This window comes from Microtus pennsylvanicus, chromosome X, assembly GCF_037038515.1.
Source record: "Microtus pennsylvanicus isolate mMicPen1 chromosome X, mMicPen1.hap1, whole genome shotgun sequence".
Classification (NCBI taxonomy): Eukaryota; Metazoa; Chordata; class Mammalia; order Rodentia; family Cricetidae; genus Microtus; species Microtus pennsylvanicus.
In genome coordinates, this window is record NC_134601.1 from 874,993 (window position 1) to 894,151 (window position 19,159).

The 19,159-nt window shown below is 41.9% G+C and overlaps 1 protein-coding gene across 6 annotated transcripts in view; it reads right to left on the minus strand.

The window, feature by feature from the left end:
- Positions 1-13,706: 13,706 nt before the first annotated feature.
- The window catches only part of Hs6st2 (heparan sulfate 6-O-sulfotransferase 2), a 271,676-nt gene continuing 266,223 nt past the window's right edge, over positions 13,707-19,159 (minus strand). For all 6 annotated transcript variants that reach the window (XM_075957553.1, XM_075957554.1, XM_075957555.1 and 3 more), the window contains one exon: positions 13,707-15,062. In XM_075957553.1, coding sequence (XP_075813668.1) covers positions 14,180-15,062 — 883 coding nt within the window. In that variant the 3' untranslated portion in view covers positions 13,707-14,179. The remainder of the gene's footprint in view (positions 15,063-19,159) is intronic.

A 19,159-nucleotide genomic window follows, 5' to 3' on the forward strand; every position in this document is an offset into this window, starting at 1 on the left:
CTCACACCAAAGTTCTGCTTTAAAAATTAGTTGCACCAGTCACTGTCTCTGGCCTACTCCCTCAGTGATTACCTGTATCTGCTCCTGTGGAGTTCGCCTCCTGAGACTGAAAAGCTTCTGTAAAGCAAAGGACATGGTCAACAAGACAAAATGACAGCCTACAGAATGGGAAAAGTTCTTCACCAACCCCACATCAGACAGAGGTCTGATCTCCAAAATAAACAAAGAACTCAAGAAATTGGCCACCAAAAGAACAAATAATCCAATAAAAAAATGGAGTACAGACCTAAACCAAGAACTCTCAACAGAGGAATCTAAAATGGTTGAAAGACATTTAAGGAAATGCTTAACATCCTCAGCCATCAGAGAAATGAAAATCAAAACAACTCTTAGAGTCCATCTTACACATGTAATGATGGCCAAGATCAAAAACACTGATGACAACTTATGCTGGAGAGGTTGTGGGGAAAAGAGGACACTTCTGCATTGCTGGTGGGAATGCAAGCTGGTATAGCCCCTTTGGATGTCAGGGTGGTGATTTCTCAGAAAATTAGGAAACAACCTTCCTCAAGACTCAGTAATACCACTTTTGGGTATATATCCAAAGGATGCTCAATTGTGCCATAAGGACATGTGCTCAACTATGTTCGTAGCAGCATTGTTTGTCATAGTCAAAACCTGGAAACAACCTAAATGCCCCTCGACTGAAGAATGGATAAGGAAAATGTGGTCCATTTACACAATGGAGTACTACACAGCAGAAAAAAATAATGGCATCTTGAATTTTGCAGAAAAATGGATGGAGCGAGAAAAAATTATTTTGAGTGACGTAACCCAGACCCAGAAAGACAATTATCACATGTGCTCACTCATAAGTGGTTTTTAAATATAAAACAAAGAAAACCAGCCTACAAATCACAATACCAGAGAACTTAGACAACAATGAGGACCCTAAGAAAGACATACATAGATAATCTACATGGGAAGTAGAAAAAGACAAGATCTCCTGAGTAAATTGGGGGCATGGGGAACTCGGGGGAGGGTTGAAGGGGAGGGGAGAGACAGGAAGGAGAGCAGAGAAAATGTAAAGCTCAATAAAAATCAATTTTAAAAAGCTGGAAAAAATAAGTTGCATGAATAAATCCTTAGAAAGTTAGTCCAGGTGAGAGGTAACCCATATTTTATCCGCTTGGTAGTTGAGAAAGATAACGAGAGTATCATTTAGTCAAAATCCACAGGGATGATTTATTTGTGAGGTAGCAGGAAAGAAAACACTTTTTATCAAACTACGTAAAAGCCTTTCACATAGTTTTTGCAAATAATATCAAATATACACTTAATAAAATAATTTTCCAAATGGAAAAGTGCTCTGCATGCTTTAGCTCCTTTAATGATCATGGCAAATCTACAGAATAAATGCTATTATAACTTCAAGTTGGCAGTGAGGACATTAAGGATTAGTCATTTAATCCCAGGTCACACAGAAGATAAGTGGGTAGGACCAGGATAATGGCTCCAGACACTGTGCCCTACTGACCCCTACACTCTTGTAGTAAGAAGCTGAGAAAAGAGTTTGCTTTTGGCTAAAGACAAATAAATAGTCAATGGAGCAGCGGGTCAAAAGGGAAAGTAGACATGCTAACAGTCTGCTTATTAACCATGAGGGAAATGCTGTGTACACTCAGGAGACCTCGAGAGCTGCAAGGCTGAGGCTCAGTTCTGTCATTGCCCTCTGAAGTCCTCAGAGTAAACCTGTACAGTGATGCAGGCAAATGAAAATGAACCATGTGTGCAATGATGGTGTTAGAGATGAAAGAAACTTCAGCAATGCTTTTCAAAAGAATGCTGCTGCTCCAGATATCTCTCATCCATAATGTAGGCAGAGCCTTCTTCAGTGCCCTGAAAGGCAGTGTAGACACAGTGAGTAGGGATGAACTCTAATAAGAAATGCAGTATATATGAAATGAGAGAGGAGCTACATAAGGAAGGTAACTGGGGGAAGGGGCATAGGGTGCAAAGGAAGGGCATTGGGGGATGGAAATGAAAACAAGATAAAATGATAAATAATGTGCGAAAATTCTATAATGTATCCTTAAAGCAACAAGGCTGTGTTGTAGGAGGCTGCTTGTTCATTTCCTATCTGCCCAGACTCCTGAAATAATCACACAGAAACTATATTATTTAAATCACTGCTTGGCAGACCATTTACGTCTATTCCCAGCTAGCTCTTACATCTAGAATTAACCCATTTTCATTATTTTATATTTTACCATGAGGCTTGGTAAAGGTTCCAGCTGGCGACTTGTATCTTTTCCCTCTGGTGGCTACATGGCATCTCCCTGACTCTGCCTTCTTTCTCATGGCATTCAGTTTAGTTTTTCCTGCCTAGCTATATTCTGCTAAGTCACTGGCCGAAACAGCTTCTTTATTCATTAACCAATAAAAGCAATACATAGACTTCCCACACCAAGGCTGCAATATAAAATGCAAATGAGATAGAAGCAAATGTCCTTGTGTGTGTTTTTTCTTCTTTATATACTATTTTCTTTATATGCCATTAATTTATATACTAACTTTTAAAAAATGATTACAAATCACAGCATGTAAAGTACAGAGGGCCTAACCTAAATCAGACTGGAGACCAAAACCATTTTATTTCACAGAAAAATAATTTTCTAATGGTTCAGAGTTGAACCAAAACTTTGGGAAGGGGAAAATGTAAGTCTAGTAGTATTGGTCAAAAATCCTGACACCAGGGGCCAAGGTTTGGCTGTTGTTATTGTGTACATGTGAGTATTTCCATGCACATATGTGCATCGTGTGCCTGCCTGACACCCATGCAGGCCGGAAGAGGGCATTGGGTCCCCTGAAACTGGAGCTATAGGTAGTTAGTTACAAGATGCCTGATGTGGGTCAAGGAAACTCAACCCAGATCCTCTGCCAAAGCAGTACTTAACCACTGAGCCATCTGTCCAACAGCAAGAGCCAAGCGTTTTAACTTCCATATGAAAGACCTTAAAATGTATTTATGGACCAATCACATTGAGTTCAAGGGTTAGAATCCCCTGTTGTTTCTTCAGTGATAAAGACCCCAGGCTGCTTCTTTCCTCCAGTGTGGAACGGGTATGTCTGGGACCAGGAGCAAGTGATAAGGAGTGTGGAGTTCAAAGAACCTCAGGAAAACTGGTTACTTTATGAGTATACCTAATTGGAAAAGAGCCCAGTGTTAATTTATTGGATCATCCAGGACTGTTTTCCCATGCTGACTACCTTAGGAGTTCCATGATCCTCCACCCCAAACTACTGTGCTTTAGCTTAAATTACAGAAGAGAAATCCAAGTAGGGTACAGATACGGCCTTGGAGTTGACTTCCCTGGCGGTGAAACCCAGGGTTCTCACTCCTAATCGTGTGACTGCCAAATCTAGTACCTGTGGTTGTATGCTCATGTACACCCTTAATCCCAGAACTTTAGAGGCAGAGACAGGTGGTCCAAGCTTTCAAGGCTTTTTAAAAAAAAAAACCATTTTGTTTCTTTGGCCCCCGAATATACCTCCCAGAACTTCACCTTGCTTTCATATATTATAAGAATATCATTTATCTTATTTATTAGTGTTTTTTTCTTTTAGAGAAGAATTTGCTTGGAATATGTGCAATGGGAAGGGAATTAAATTCAAGCAAAGACTGATAACACTGACATTGAGTGATGGAGAAATGGGCATTCCTGGTGCTCCTCTGCTTCTGTAGAAATTTGAAAAGTCCCATAAGAAAAAAAAATCGCTTTAAATAACACATAACCTAAAGAGATGGAGCTTTGGATTTATACCAAGTTGTGGTTTAATGAATTAAGTGTTCCTGGGCCTAGCCGCACTCCTGTATAAGATGTGAGAAGCAATTTTCCTGCCTCACAAAGTGGTTTTGATTATTAAGTGAAGCTGTGTGTATAGAGGACTTCATAGAGTGTCTGAGCTGTGACAAATTTTCAGTAAGTAGCTGCCAGCATTATATGAAGATGTGAGTAGAGCGTTGTATGCAGTGGATATTAATAGATATTAATATCCCCGTCATGCTTATTAGCCTCATTGAGAGGTGAGCTCTTCATGTCTAAGCAGAATGGACAGTCAAAACTGGGCTCCTAATCTCTTGGGTGCCCGCACTGAATAACTGTTTTCCTACGGAAGAATGTGGTTGTAGTTGTTGCTGTCTCTGGACCCAAGTGCAGGACCCACCAAACACCTCCAGCGGAGCACAAAGCCTCTTGCACAGCTGCTGTCTTCATCCTGGCAGTTCAGAAAGGATCTTGCTTTTGGGAAAGGCACACAGCTGGGAATCCGTTTGTTCGTTTAGCTGGTCTTGAGACAAAAGTCTACCTAGGTAGAACAAGATAAGTTGGCCTTCGATTTACTATGTGACTCAGGCTGACCTTGCAGAACTCCTCCTACCTCAGCTTCTTAAGTGCTGGGGTTAACAGTGTGAGCCACAATATTTGGCTTTGGAAACATTGCTTGATAAGCATTTTCTGAGCTCCCCTCTCAGCTTTTTAGGACTGGGCAAGCCTCACAGGAAATTATTCATTATCACATGGCTAATGAATGGTCACCTAAGACCAGAACCAGGTTAGTAGATAATAAACAGGTGCATAGTCCAGAGATATTTTTTTAAAAAAAAATCTCATAACCAGGATGACTTTCCTCACTGGCCTGCACAACAACTAGGACATGAAGTCCAAACTATGGGTCTCAAAGTTGAAATGATGATCAAAATTCCAGTTGTTTCCATACCCACCGGAGGTTCCAGCCCCTCAAACCGTGACATCACAAGTAGGCTTTCTTTGCTTTGTACTGACTCAATCTGGTTTGGAAACTGTTATCTACTCCACTTGTTGCTCCAAGTGATTGACACTTGTTTCTTACTGGCCCAAGTGTGAGTGTCTGCTAAAACTCTATTAAGAGGACAATCAGCTTATTGGAGAATTTTTTCCATAGAGTATTAGAGACAGTGATACCTGGCAAACTCTTGTTCAGATTCACTTTGGAAGGTCTATACTTGGGGGAAGGAGCTAGGCCATTTAGACAGGAGCAAAGGATCAGCAGAATGTGACTGTGTAGGGTGCCTGGGAAGAAAAGGTGCCAGATTGTAGTGCTTTGGCACACAGCCAAGGGGACTAGATTTTGTCTGTGAAGAGGGGAGAGCAGCCAAACTTGGGAAGAGTGTTTTGATCAGACATATGAGTTAGGACAGTGGCTCTCCTATGCCCTGGGGCATGTAGACTCTCCTGGGATCTTTCCCAGAAAGACAATCTCTAATTCCACTTCAGAATGTGAGCAATGGAGTCTGGGAATGGGGGGGGGGGGTGAGGCCACAGGGATACGGATCTCATTTTAAGAAACAGTCTTAGGAAGAGGGCTCTGGTGATGAAGAGAGGGGCTAAAAATGGAAGGACAATGACAAAGACATTGTGGTCATCCATGTGGCCTGGAGGGGGAATCAAAGAAGGCCACTTCCTAAATCCCTACTTGTTTGGGGGAGCCTATTTTCAGCTGAAATGGGCTTGAGAAAGGGCTTGGAAATTTGACTCTGTCAATCCATCTTTCAGTATCCACCCAGTCTTGTGGCATCTAAATCAAATTCATAAAGCCTCTGCTATTTGCTCTCACAATACAGACAAGTGGTCCTGCTCTGGGTGGCTTTAGGGACAGACATCTACCTTCAGACCACAGGGGGAAAACTGTTTTTTTTTTTTGCATTTTGGATTCATCCTTGAAGAGGTCAATTAAACCTGGTTCCAGAGAGTAGTTAAGTCCTATCAAACTATGTTATCACATTATCTTACACAACTTGACAATCCCTTTTGAGGTACTCCCAAGTCACACGAACGTCAGTAGAGCAGTGGTTCACAATCTGTGCATCAAGAACCCTTTGGGATCAACCAATCATTTCACAGGTTTCCTGCATATCAGATATTATGATGCATAACAAAAGCAGAATTCTAGTTATCAAGTATCAATGAAATAATTTTATGGTTGGGGTCACCACAACCTGAAGAACTGGACTAAAGAGTCACAGCATTAGGAAGGTTGGGAACCACTGCTTTAGAACATGGTTAAGTGATGAAAACTGTTTAACCTTTCTTATATACAGGTAGGCATCATCAAAGCTTACCAAGATTAGTAAAGTAACAAGATTATAATAAGTATAAAACGGAATGAGTATAAAATATAATAAGACTAGACAAGGAGACTTGATGATCATTAAACCTTATGCCATCCTTAAAGTAATAAGACTGAAGTATAAAAATGAAAATGAGATAGAAGCAAATGTCATTTTATTATGACATTATTAAGCTGTTATTTGTTTTGTTTTGCTTTTACTTGTGCTTTCTTTTGGTTTGGGTTTTTTGAGAAAGGGTTGGGTTCTCTGTGCAGCCCTTGCTACCATGAAATTTGCTCTGTAACCAGGCTGGCTTTGAACTCTGAGATCCATCCACCTGCCTCCCCAGTGCTGGGATTAAAAGCACCACTGCCTGGCTTTTTTTTTTTCTCTAAGTGAGGTGAGGTACTTGAATTTAACGACTTGCGTCATTTTTCCTAAAGATCCATTGTAACTACCAACCTGATTGGCTAAGTTATACTATTAATGGTTTATTCTGACTTCTTCCTCCTAGGTAGTACATAATCATTTCTGAGGGGACAGAATTTCACAAAATAGCCCAGTTTGGCTTCAAAATCTCTATGTAGCAGAGGATGGCCTTGAACTTCCGATCCTCCTGCCCCTAACTTCTGAGTGCTGGGATTGTAGGCATGCACTACCACCATGCATGATTTTATACATTTCACCTAGAATAGAGACTTGGAGTCTGGAAATTCCAGGAACTAGGCCAGACCTGTTACAGAGGCAGCTACATCCTTGGGGCCCTTGCAGATCTCATCAGTCAGATAAGCCTGACCCCTGGAGATGCTTCCTGTATAGATGGGTGGAAAGGAATGAAGTCATTAAGTCTTCCTTGCCAAAGTGTGACAGAGTAGGTCCCAAATCAACTAGGGTTATCAAAGAGTTCATTTTTATTGCTGGAGAGATAGTGATTTACTTGGCATTTAGTGGATAAGGCCTTTCAGAATGTTTGTGTCATTGGCTAGATTCAAAGTTTAGATGTCATTCTTTAAAAAATACTTATATAAGTATCATATATACACATGCTTATATAAGATGAATATATAGATTACATTATATGAGTATATATTACAGTATTATATAAGATGAGCATATAGATTACATTATTATATGAGTATGTAAATTGCGTTACTATATGAGTACATAGATTACATTGTTATATGAATATATAGATTATGTTATTGAGTATATAGATTACATTTTTTGTTTTTTATTTTTTATTATTATTACTTAAAAATACCAATCCAAATTCCTACTCCCTCCTCTCCCCCCACTCCCCTCCCTCTCTCTCCACAGACCCTCCAACCCCACCCCTCCAACCCTAAGGGAGTGCCATGCACCCTGCCCTGCAGAAATTCCAAGGCCCTCCCTACTAATCTAGGTTGAGCAAGGCTTACATCCAAAGAGAATAGGATCCCATGAAGCTGGTATATGCAGTAGAGACACATCCCAGTGTCACTATCAGTGGCCCCTCAGTCTGCCCCAGCTGTCCACCCCCTTCAGAGGGGCTTTGTTGTTCCCATGCTCATTTACTCCCAGTCCAGTTGGAGTTGGTGAGCTACCATTAGCTCAAGCAAACTGTCTCAGTGGATGACCCCTCATGGTCTTGACTTCCTTGCTCATACTCTCACTCCTTCCACTTTTCAACTGGATCTTGGGAGCTCAGTCCAGTGCTCTCATGTGGGTTTCTGCCTCTGTTCCGATCTGTTGTTGGATGAAGATTCTCTGGTGATATAGAAGATAATCATCAGTCTTACTACAGAGTTAGGCCAGTTCAGACACCCTCTCCTCTATTGCTTAGGGTCTCAGCTGGGGTCATCTCTGTGGGTTCCTGGGCATTTTTCTAGAGCCAGGTTTCTTGCTAACTCCATAGTGGCTCCCTCAATTAAGATATCTCTTTCCTTGCTCTCATATATGTCCTTCCTCCATCTCAACTATCCCATTCCCTCAAGTTCTACTCAACCCCCCTTCTCCGCTTCCTTCTATCCCTCCACATGCTCCCAAATTTTTGTCTGATTCCAATTTCCAGGTGGGTCTATATATGTTTTTCTTTGGGTTCACCTTATTACTTAGTTTCTCTAGGATCCTGAACTATAGGCTCGTTGCTCTTTTTTTATGACTAGTATCCATTTATGATTGACTACATACCAAATTCATGTTTGGGGGGTCTGGGTTATCTCACTCAGGATAGTGTTTTCTAATTCCATCCATTTGCATGCAAAATTCAAGACGTCATTACTTTTTACTGATGAGTAGTACTCTAATGTGTAGATGTGCCATCACGAGTATATAAATTCCATTTTTATATGAGTATATTTTTATCATTTTGGAGAGTGTGCATCACTCTCCACCCCAGGATGACCCGTAACTCACTTATTGGATTGATTAGCCTTGAACTTTCAGCAATCCTCATGTCTCCCCCCCCCCAAGTGCCGAGATAACAGGGATAAGTCACCATGTCCTACAAAAGAGTGGTTCTTATTTAAGTGACAATAGGACATTGTCTATGTTTTTGCTTAATTTCTTGCAAAATTTTCACTTTTTATACTAATATTTTTATTCATTCATCCCAGAGAGTGCTGAGGACAGAATTCAGGCCCTTGGGCATTATAGGTAAGAGCTATACTGCTAGGCTACCTTAAAGTCTGGTGTTTTCAAATCTTCACCTGAGAAGACAGGGACATTGGGCAGCCACTTAACCTTCATGCTGAAAGCCATAATAATAACTCTATTGACAAGTATATGCAAGGCTGGCTGCACCTCTGTTACTATTGTGAACGTGTTGTAGATTGTTACTCCAATTCATGCAAGGAATGTCTGACGTGTTGGCTATTGCTTTCTCTGTTGGTAGAGAAGGAACTAGAAACACTAAGATATTCATGACTCATCCAGATATTAGAGTTTGGGAGAGCTTAGGACCAAACCCAGGCAGTATGTGGCTGAAACCTTTGATCTCAACCTATAACATCTACTGTCGTCCCAGTTGAGAAGGAAAACCATGAGACACGGGTGAGCTTCAAGAAAAGGGAATCGAGTAAGAGTGAGAGCAAATTCATTTTCATCATTTTATATGTATTGCTTATGGAAGAGAGGAAAGAGAAAGAAGAGGGAGGGGAGGGGAGGGGAGAAGAGAAGATGATGGAGGAGAGGGGATTTCAATGTGATTAGGACCAAGAGAGCTGCAGAGTGGTGATTTCACTGTGTGCTTACTCGAGTACTTACAGATGTTTAATTCTTAAAAGCACACGTTCAAACTGATTCCCCTCCCCCCTCTCAGAACTGGTACACATGTTGAGAGCATCTGGCACAGCTGAAGACCTGCGTGTTTGTTCCTACTGGTTGACACAGTACTTGGCTTCAGTGGCTTCAGTTGCAAGAGCAAAGATCTGCTTCTCCCCACTCTTGGGCCCCAGGAGCCACTGCAGCTTAGGAAGCATGACCTCTGTTCTCGTAGACTCTGGGAAACTGCCAAGTTTTCAATACATAGGGAATTTGGATTTGCTCTACAGCTCCAGGGTCAATCAACTTCTTGTCCAGAGGGCAAGAAAATAAACATTCCAAGCTCCAGAGCTCCATTTTAATGACCCCTGCTGCTGTAGATTAGAAGCAGCCTGAGAAAACAAAGAGATGGTTGTGCTACATTCCAGTAACACATTCATTTCTCCTTAAGGTTGCAGGGATTCGAGCATCTGTGAAAGTCTGAGGACTGCACGAGGCCACGTTTGTGTCTAAAGTCAAATTCCTTCAGCGAAGTGTCAAGATATTTCCTCCTCCCCCTGGAAACCATCAGAAATCCAAGCTCCTGGCGGCAACGTTGGGGGTCAGCACATCTTGGGTTTTGTTATCATTCTCCATAAGCACTCTGTCTTTGTTTAGTTCAATCCTCAGTGAAGAAAAGAGGGAAGAAGGTCCCAGCTAACTATTGCACTATTCTCTCCCTTCCCCCACACATTAGCGTCAGGGGCCATGCTGTTAGGACAATGCCAGAAAGAAATGGGTTACACACATGTGGGCAGCCGGCAGTGTCCCATAGTTCCCTTGTTCCAAACCTGTGGTGCTGTGCTTTTGCCTTATTTTCATCCCCATGAAAGGAAATCATTCTCCACTTCAATTCCACCCCGATTCTATTTTGTTATAACTCTGAACGTGTGAGAGTCTGAACGCCCCCCCCCCCCCCCCCCCCCCCCCCGCGCCAGACTCAGGTAGTAGGCCACGAGGTCTCTGGCTGCTCCTGGTGTTGTTTTAGGCACTGTGGGATATTTGAGAGCAGCGGCCCAAATGAGGAAGTGAGGAACTGCTGTGGTGAACCCTGAGGTTTATAGGCTGGCCCCAGCTTTGTGTCCCATCTCAATTTCCTGGGTGTGGGGATGTAAGCAAGTAACCTCACAGCCCTGCCAACAGGATGGATGTATCCTCAAAGCACAAATGAAAAGAGTGTCCTCCCTCCTTTCCATTGTCCCTTTAAGTTCACAGTCATGGAGAAAGTAACTAATTCACAGGGAGGTTCTCAAGCCTCGGGAGACTAGGTTAATCAGTCATTTCTTCATTTCAACTCTCCCTCCAGGCTCAGATAGCCCATTTTCTCAGGACACAATTTCCCTTGATGTCTTGAAGTTACCTACAGTCCGGGAGACTTGCGTGTTTTCCGCTTCAGTGAGTATTACCCTGCTCTTTATATGGTACCCATTCCTCTCAAGCAAAAAATAGAGCTAACTTTTATCTACTAAATGGTGTGGTGTAAAGACAAATGTCCCCCATAGTTTCACATATTTGAACCCTTGGTCTGAATTGGTGGCGTTGTCTGGAGCAGGTATAGGTGGTGTAGCCTTGCTGGAGGAAGTATGCCATTAGAAGAAAGCTTTGCGATTCAAAGCCTCTCCCCATTTCTAGTTTTCTCTCTCTGCTTCTTGCTTGCCACTGGAGATGAACCTCAGCATCCTACTCTAGCTACCAGGCCTGTTACGTGCTGTTAGCCTCTCCACCATGAAGGACGTATCCCTCTGGAATTTTAAGTCAGAGCAAAAGCTTGTAAAAGTTTGGGTTTTATAAATCATAGCAATAAAAATTTAACTAATATACCAAGCAGTTTCCAGTTTAGTCCTTCAGATCCCCCATTCCCAGGAGGCATGGGGGCCTTCATATAAGGGAGACCTTTAGTTGACCATTTTTCTGTGATGCTAGGGTTGGAAACCGGGGACTTATCTGAGCTGTACTCCAAGTCTGGTCTCCTGGGTTACTGTTCAAGAGTTGGTATGGAAAACTTCACAAGAACAGTTTATAAGGAGAGGATACTAACAGTCACTGAACTTGTAGATTTTTCCCCTTTAATCCCTTGCAATGGATATTTAAATTCTCTTTGAGAAAGAGCTAGCACAAATCATCTCTATCCATAGTCCTAACCCCAAAGATTTGGGGCGGGGGGAGAATGTGTATGCTGAATATAATTAGAGCAAACTGTGGTCAAAGCCAAAATGTTAACATCTACCTTTAACCTTTTTCTTGTGGATAAAAGGAAGAGGTAGGCAATTACGAGTATTTCTCCTTTTTGCATCCCACTACATGTGAAAGCACCTACTATAATAACCTTTAAATTAAAACACGGGTAGATTTCATTTGCATGGCAAACCTTGTAATTCACGGACAATTTTGGCTTACTCAAATCATGGCCTCCAAGAAGGAAGCATGACAAAGCCATTTTGACAAAAAGAAGTAGAATGGACCATCTCATTTTCATCCTTTGCTGTCAAGTGTAAAGAAAAGCACTTTCTGAGAAAAGATCCTAGTTCTGGTTTGCTTATGATGTCACAGGGCCTGGTGGCTGTAAACCTTGAAAGCATGAGATCACTCAAAACTTGCAGTTGAAACTTTATTTCACATCTATTGTTAAATTACACAAAATCAGCGAACGGCTTGTAAAGCTACACCACTGAACAGATGGTACAGTTTGAAATCGTGGGATTTACATGATGATGACAAAATGTCTATTTATACCATTCTCTATATACAGTAATCAGTAGAGACAGAGAAAACGCACTTAATCTCTGCAAACCATGCACACCACAGCAATAACACATATTTTTTTCTGTAATGAGCTTTTCCACTGGCTCAGACTTCGTCCTGCTTTCCAACACTGTCAGTTTTAAGAGCAAACATTTTCAATTAAAACTAAAGAAACTGAAATATCATAGTGATCTACAGAATATTTTAAGAACAATGTACACCAAATAGGTTTATTCTAAAACACTTTGACTTCAACATGTGCTTTTAAAAATTCCTTCCAGTTTTTAAGGTATCATAATTCTCAACACTGTAATACCACAAAACAAAAAGCTGTAGATATTGTTACAGAGCTCAGAGTCAAGAAAACCCCTTTAGACCCAGATACTCAACTTCTTGTCCAACTTGTGGCCATATTATTACAGATGACACCAGGTTATGAACTTGGGCAGACTGTGCTACATATGACTTCTAAGTCCCTTGAAAGCCAAGGGAGTAATGTAAGTTCTTATAGAAGTATAGCAACAGCCATGAAGTGGAAATTGCCAAGCAGTATGATGTTTAACAACACAGCGGGGACATCATTCTTCCTTTGTTCAATTTGCAACTGATACCATCAATGTACAATTGCACAGACTTACACTACCAAACTATCCTCAACTTGTATGTTCTTGAAACTTAGCTTCACTGCAGAATATTCTTCACTTCTGATTTTTTTCATAAATAAAAACCTGGTAAAAGTGTTAACCCCAAGTATCCAGAGGCAACTGTTGGTGTTACTGAGTAACTCTGGCTATTCTAATGTTCTAAATTAGTACCACTGTCTTTGAAAAAAATTTGCTCTCGTTATTGTGTACAAATCTTTCAACACAAAAGAACCATGGGCCAGAAATAGCCAGCCAAACTGGAAACATTACAACAAACAAAATAAGAAACAGTTCACATTCAGGTTCAGTTCAATTTGATCAAGAATAATAAGTTCAGCAATATTTAGAGACCCACTCTTCTGCTTGAGAGTTTCTTGTTAAGGGCCTTACTACACAGACATTGATAAGACAATTCTATAGAAAGTCCTGACTTTAATCCAGGATTAAATACCACAAGAGATTTAGAAACACACCATTTAGATGATGAAGGAAAATTCTATACATGGATTCATTTGGAATGAGCACAACTTGGAGAAGCATTAAAGTGAATAAGAAGCAGCGCCAAAAAGACTGAAATTGTTGAAATTACAGTGCCCTGAAACCATCTGGAAACTGGATCTTTCCATTGGTATTCCATTTGGAAAACTGCTTTGTAAATATGAGATATACCCTGTTTAAAACCTTTTAATCAGCAGAAGGTAGAAAAATTTTAAATTTTAAACATCTGTTAAATTACAAGACATGAATCCCAATCTATTTGAAAAGCCATATTTTTACATAAACCCACCCACATTTAAGTGAGAAATTGTTTACTTTCTACAGTTTGGCAAAATTTATCATCAGTTGTTTTTCTGTTTAAATAGACTTCTTGTTAAAACAAGAAGGAAATGGAAGGTTTGAGTGTCTTTTAGTCTGTTCATGTTTTTACTTATACTTCCCTCTGGCAGGCGGGCGGGGGGTGGCTTTCAAAATTGGGTTTTAACAGAGTATCCGGAATCATTTAAAATCTGATTCTTAGCCATAAGTTTAAATGGCCACATTTCGTGTTTTCTTTGTGTCTCCATACCTAATATAAGACCTTCTTAAAATATCTAAACTGCAATTTCTGGTGAGTCTGGTTTGGCTCTTGGATTGCAGAAATAGTTCATCTCCAAAAAAGACAATTTAATTACACACTGAGATTTGCTTTAGCCACACACGGAGTAACACTGAATCAAAAGGCAGCTGTAAAGGCAACATCTACACTTGTTTTTTGAACTTCCAAAATGAAGGAAGCAGGGTGTGTTTGGACATTTCCATCTTGTTAGATATACACCATCTTTTTGGTGGTGCTTGGGGAAGCAGTGCACACCCCTTCCCGAGCCAGTTAGCGCCATGTCTCTACGCTGCCTATGTAGTCGTTGGTACCGTTGCTGCTGCTACCACTCTGCTTGCGGCCTGAGCCCTGCTTCTGCCTCCCCCGATTCTCCTTCTGGATCAAATTGGGATTGAATCTCTGAGTGAGATTCTGACTCAGACTCTGAGTCGGGTTCTGATTTGGGTTGGGATTTGGATTCTGACTCAGATTCTGACCTGGACTCTGGTTCTGGCCCTGACTCTGACTCTGGAAATGGGTCTGAAGGAACCTTCCCTTCAGAAACTTGCGCTGCTCCTGACGCTTCCGCCTGGCATCCTGATGCTCCTTCTGCCTCATGAACTGATACCTTTGCAGAAAGAGGTCTTTCGCATAGCTGTACAACTCCATATCCAGAAAATTCAGTTCCTCAATATGCTTTTGGATTTCCTCATTGATCTCTACGCTGGAGGCCCTAGTGGTATTGTATTGAGTAAACGGCGAGATAAAGTTCATGTTGAAGGTCTTCTCAAACAGGTACTGGGTCTTGCGCTGAAACTCGGTGAGGCCAAAGAATGCCATATGCTTCAGATTGGACTTGGCGCTTTCCAGAAGGATCTTGTTTCTTTGCTTTTCCGGCATGACAGAGAGGTTGTAGCAGCCCACTAGAGTCAGGTCAGACAGCATGCGCACTTGGCGGTTGTTGGCCAGATTATAGGGACAGTCCATGAACTCTTTGAGAGGGCAGCCAGACCAGTCATCCCCGGTGTAGCAGCTGGGCAGTTCTTCAGAGGTTGGGGGCCTCCCATCACAGACATGCAGGGATGCTTTCCATGTCGCCCCTCTCTGGACATGCCTCCATTCACTCAAGTACCGGGACACTGGATCTCGGAGGATGGTGATGTAGTGGAAATTCCTATGGGCAAAGCATAAGGAGCAACAGTCAGAAGTGTAGCTGACATAAGTGCCGTCAGGAAGGTGGGTGGCCTGTGATGTTCATGGCCACTAAGGAATGCAGCAGAGGAATGACAGAGATCTGGTAGCATTTGTCCTGAAAACTGTGCTGTGGTCCCCTCTTTATAGCCAACTAGCATGACCACATAGCAAATTCATTTATCCAATCTCTTGACACTATATCCACAGCAGGCATAAAAGTGTTAGACTCTGGATAACAACCTTCCTGTGCTTTACCCTCCTTTGTTCTCTTCCCAATGGCCCTATTGGGCCAGTACGCAACCATTTTACTTTATACTCCAAACCCCTAACCCCTATTAAACGAATCACAAAATGAAGACTCAGCTGAAGCGAATGGCTCGTGGAAGTGAAATGGAGTTGATAAGGGAGGTAAAATTCTAACATTTCTTTATGAACGATGCACAGGCCATTTTCAACAACCTGGTCTAATCTGGAAATGCTACGAAAAAAAGAAAATCACACCAAAATTATTTGACAAGATACTCTCCATTCTGGTTATTCCCAGAATATTAGAGCTCATTCGTTAGAGAAATGGACTGTAGAGGCCGGCAGAGCATCAGGGCCTCCAGAAGTAAACACCGTGGTTAGTATGGTCTAAAGTAGGCATGTAGCTGCCAACGCCATATTTGCAAGCATCTACCTCTGCTTACATAGTACCATTCCCAGGATAGGAAAGTTAAATCTGTCAGATCCCAAATATTCTTTTTCTTTATTCACTGAACAAGTAAACAAATAGAGCGTGTGGAAGCTTTGCTGGATGGCTGTCTTTTCTTTTGAGTTCCAATTAGATAAAGTTCTTTACATAAACAGCAGAGTAGTAAACATTTAAATTTATTGGCTGACACACTCAATCACATACATAGTACGTACACACTCATAGACCACAACCCAGATACATCAAGGTCTATGTGGTTAGGCATAACCAAATAGAGAAATTCCCCCACAATTGTGCTTTTGCTGAGACAGGAATTGTCATTCAATACAGTGGATGAGAGATGAGGTTGTTGGAAAGGTATATTTGTGGTAAAGAGTCAACAATAAAAACCGAGTATATTTCTTAAAGGAAACTCAAGGAATGTGCTTGCAACTTTTCTTATTTTGTTATTTCCACCTGAAGAAACTGTGGATGTTCTGAAAGAGCACCAGAGAGGACCTTCTCAACTACCTGGACTATTCAACATTCAACAGCAAAGGTTTCTCCCAACTCAGTCTCTGGGCCTTCTGCCATCTCAGCAGTTCCTAGGTTCTAGCCTCTGTGTTTCAATCATGTGGCGTCCACGGCTAGTTTTCTTTTCATTCGTTCCTTTGTTCATTCACAACATATTTATGGAGCAAACCACAAGGCAAGATTTTAGTAGCAATTAGCCTGATTGTTAGAAAGTAAAGAAATTTATTTAATCCAGTGACACTTTTGGATTAACCTTTTAACCAGTTTTTGCAGGCATGCATTGCAATGGGGACTCTCGGACAGGGGTGAGGTATAATGAAGTCACCTTCATGCATAGCTGACAGCCCTCCCATCCTAATTTGTTTTGCTGGTTTAAGTCTACAACGACATCTTCTGGCACATCATAGTCCAAGTTTGTGGCTTTCCTTCCCCTAGACTTAAACTTTCAGACCAGATATAGTCAACTGCCAAGGTTAGGGTGTCAATCACTGTTTTATAAGCACCACTCACACACAAAAAGAGGAAACAAGGAGTGACTGAGACCTCTCCAAGGTCCTTGAATTCTGCAGGCGGTAATCCAACATACCTCTGTCCAAATGTCACCTGTACGAAATCATGGCATGGGCAGTGGGAGCAGTCTCCGTTTTCACACTGTAGTATTATCACTGTTACACACACACACACTACCACCACACTATACCACACACACACACACACACACACAACTCCCTTGATTCAGGTCGCAAAAAAAGCTGGAGATTATGTTAATAGCTCCATCCTTCCAGGGAAAACTGTCTCAGGGACCTAGATGGGCTCAATTGGGAGCACCAGATGCTGCTGAAAAGAAGACCCAATGGTGAAAAGGAAGACGTGCTGATGGACTGGTCTTCAGTGTTCCTTGGCCCCTGCAGTTACCTTGTAGCTGGAGGGTGGGAAAATAAGTAAACATAATATCCTGGGGTCTGGGAAGAGGGCTCATTTGGGGAGGTGCTTGCCTTGAAAACATGAGGATCTGAGTTCCGATCCCCGGAATCCACATAAAAAGTCAGGTGTACAGCGTGTGTCCATAATTCCCGAACTGTGGAGGCAGAAATGGGTGGAAACATGGAATTCACTGGCCAGTCAGATTAGCTCAATCAATGAACTCCGGGTTTAGTGAGAGCCCCTGTCTCAAAAGTAAGGTGGATAGTCACGAACACAATGGCCCTTTTGGAGGCCAAGCCAAACCACGGACAGAGCAAACAGAATTGTTGTACGTTTTCATTTACTTATTTGTGTGTGTGTGTGTGTGCATGTGTGTGTATGTGTGTATACACTAAACATGAGCATACATTGGTGCCTGTGTGGAAGTCAGAGGACAATTTTCAGGAGGACATTCTGTCCTTCTACAATGTGTGCTCTAGGGGGTCAAACTCAGGTCACTAGACTTCTCAGTAAGGTCCTTTACCACCAGACTGTCTTGCTGGTCCAAGGTGGGTCAGCCTTAGGATGCCTTGTGCCATTAGAGGCACCATGGGCACACAGGTGCGCTGAAAGATCAGGCATTCCATTAACCCAGGGAATGGCTGAGTTTTGAAACTCAGCTTGCTCATGCTGGATGGGAGTAGATTGCTTGTGACTTTGCTCAATTTATTCCTTTTAAAGGAAGCCCAAGCCTTTCAAAAAATGCATCTGGATTCTGATTATATCCCCCAGTACTTTCCGCACACTTGCTTCTTGGCCATGTCTACATCCAGGCACTGATTAAAATAGAACAAAATATTGCAGGTCTGTGGCATTCACTAGAAACCTCCCTGAAGATTGGTATAAACCCAACTGGTACTGTGAAACAGACTGGTTTAATTTTCAAAGAGGAAGGCAAGATCATCCCCAGGAAAATCATACACAGTTGGTTTCTCTCAGCAATAATTAGACAGCATTGTCTTGCGACCAAACGTGTCATTTAATTAAAATGAACAGGCTTCACATTGTGAAATTGGAGTCATGACTCTCCATCAGTTTCCTGGGTTAATGGAATGCCTGATTGCTCAGTGCACCTGTATACCCATGGTGCCTCCACTGGCACCGGACAGCCCAAGGCTAGCCACCTTCTTTTGCAGGACAGCTGCTCTCCAGGTGGCCTTGGATTAACCCAACTTTTTCTTGTTTCTCGCAGGCAGCGTTTGAGATTACTGCAGAATGTGCAGAATGTCTTTTGAGATAAGAAGGAATGGCCTGAAAGAGCCCCATCTTGCTGCTGTCCTTCCTAAGGAACAAAACATCTGGAGTTAGGGAGGAACTGCCCAGACTTTGTTCCTTTGCCCTAGAAGCGCAATGCACTTCAAACATTTTATAAAGAGACATATAGTTTCTAAGATAAAAAAAAGTGGGGGTCTTTTACTGTGGTCTAAGTGCAGTATACTTAATTTTTATGACAGTATTGCTAGATATTCAAGTTAGTCTGGAGCTCAGTATATAGCCCAGACTGGCCTGAAGCTCATGGTCCTCTTGCCTCAGCCTCTTAATAGCCATATCAGAAGCACACCTGGCTCTGACAGGCACCTTTGAACTCTATGCTCCCTGACTGGCTTTTTTGGGCCTCGAAAAACCAGCTCACAGTGGATCCTCGCTGCTTTCAATCTTTGCTTCCTGTCTATAATGAACAAATTCACTTCACTTCACTTGTGGATAAGTATGTTCTGTTTGTCTGGGCTCAACATGCTGCGAGCCTGTTTCACATATACAGTCCTGTTGTTGATAAGAAATCGTGGAGACTATAAGATCCAAAGAAAAAGCTGTGTAGTCTCCAACTCTTCTGCCTCAGGAATTATTTATATCTAAACATTTCCCCATGACTGGCTGATCCTGAGTCTTAGTAGGTCTCTCAAAGC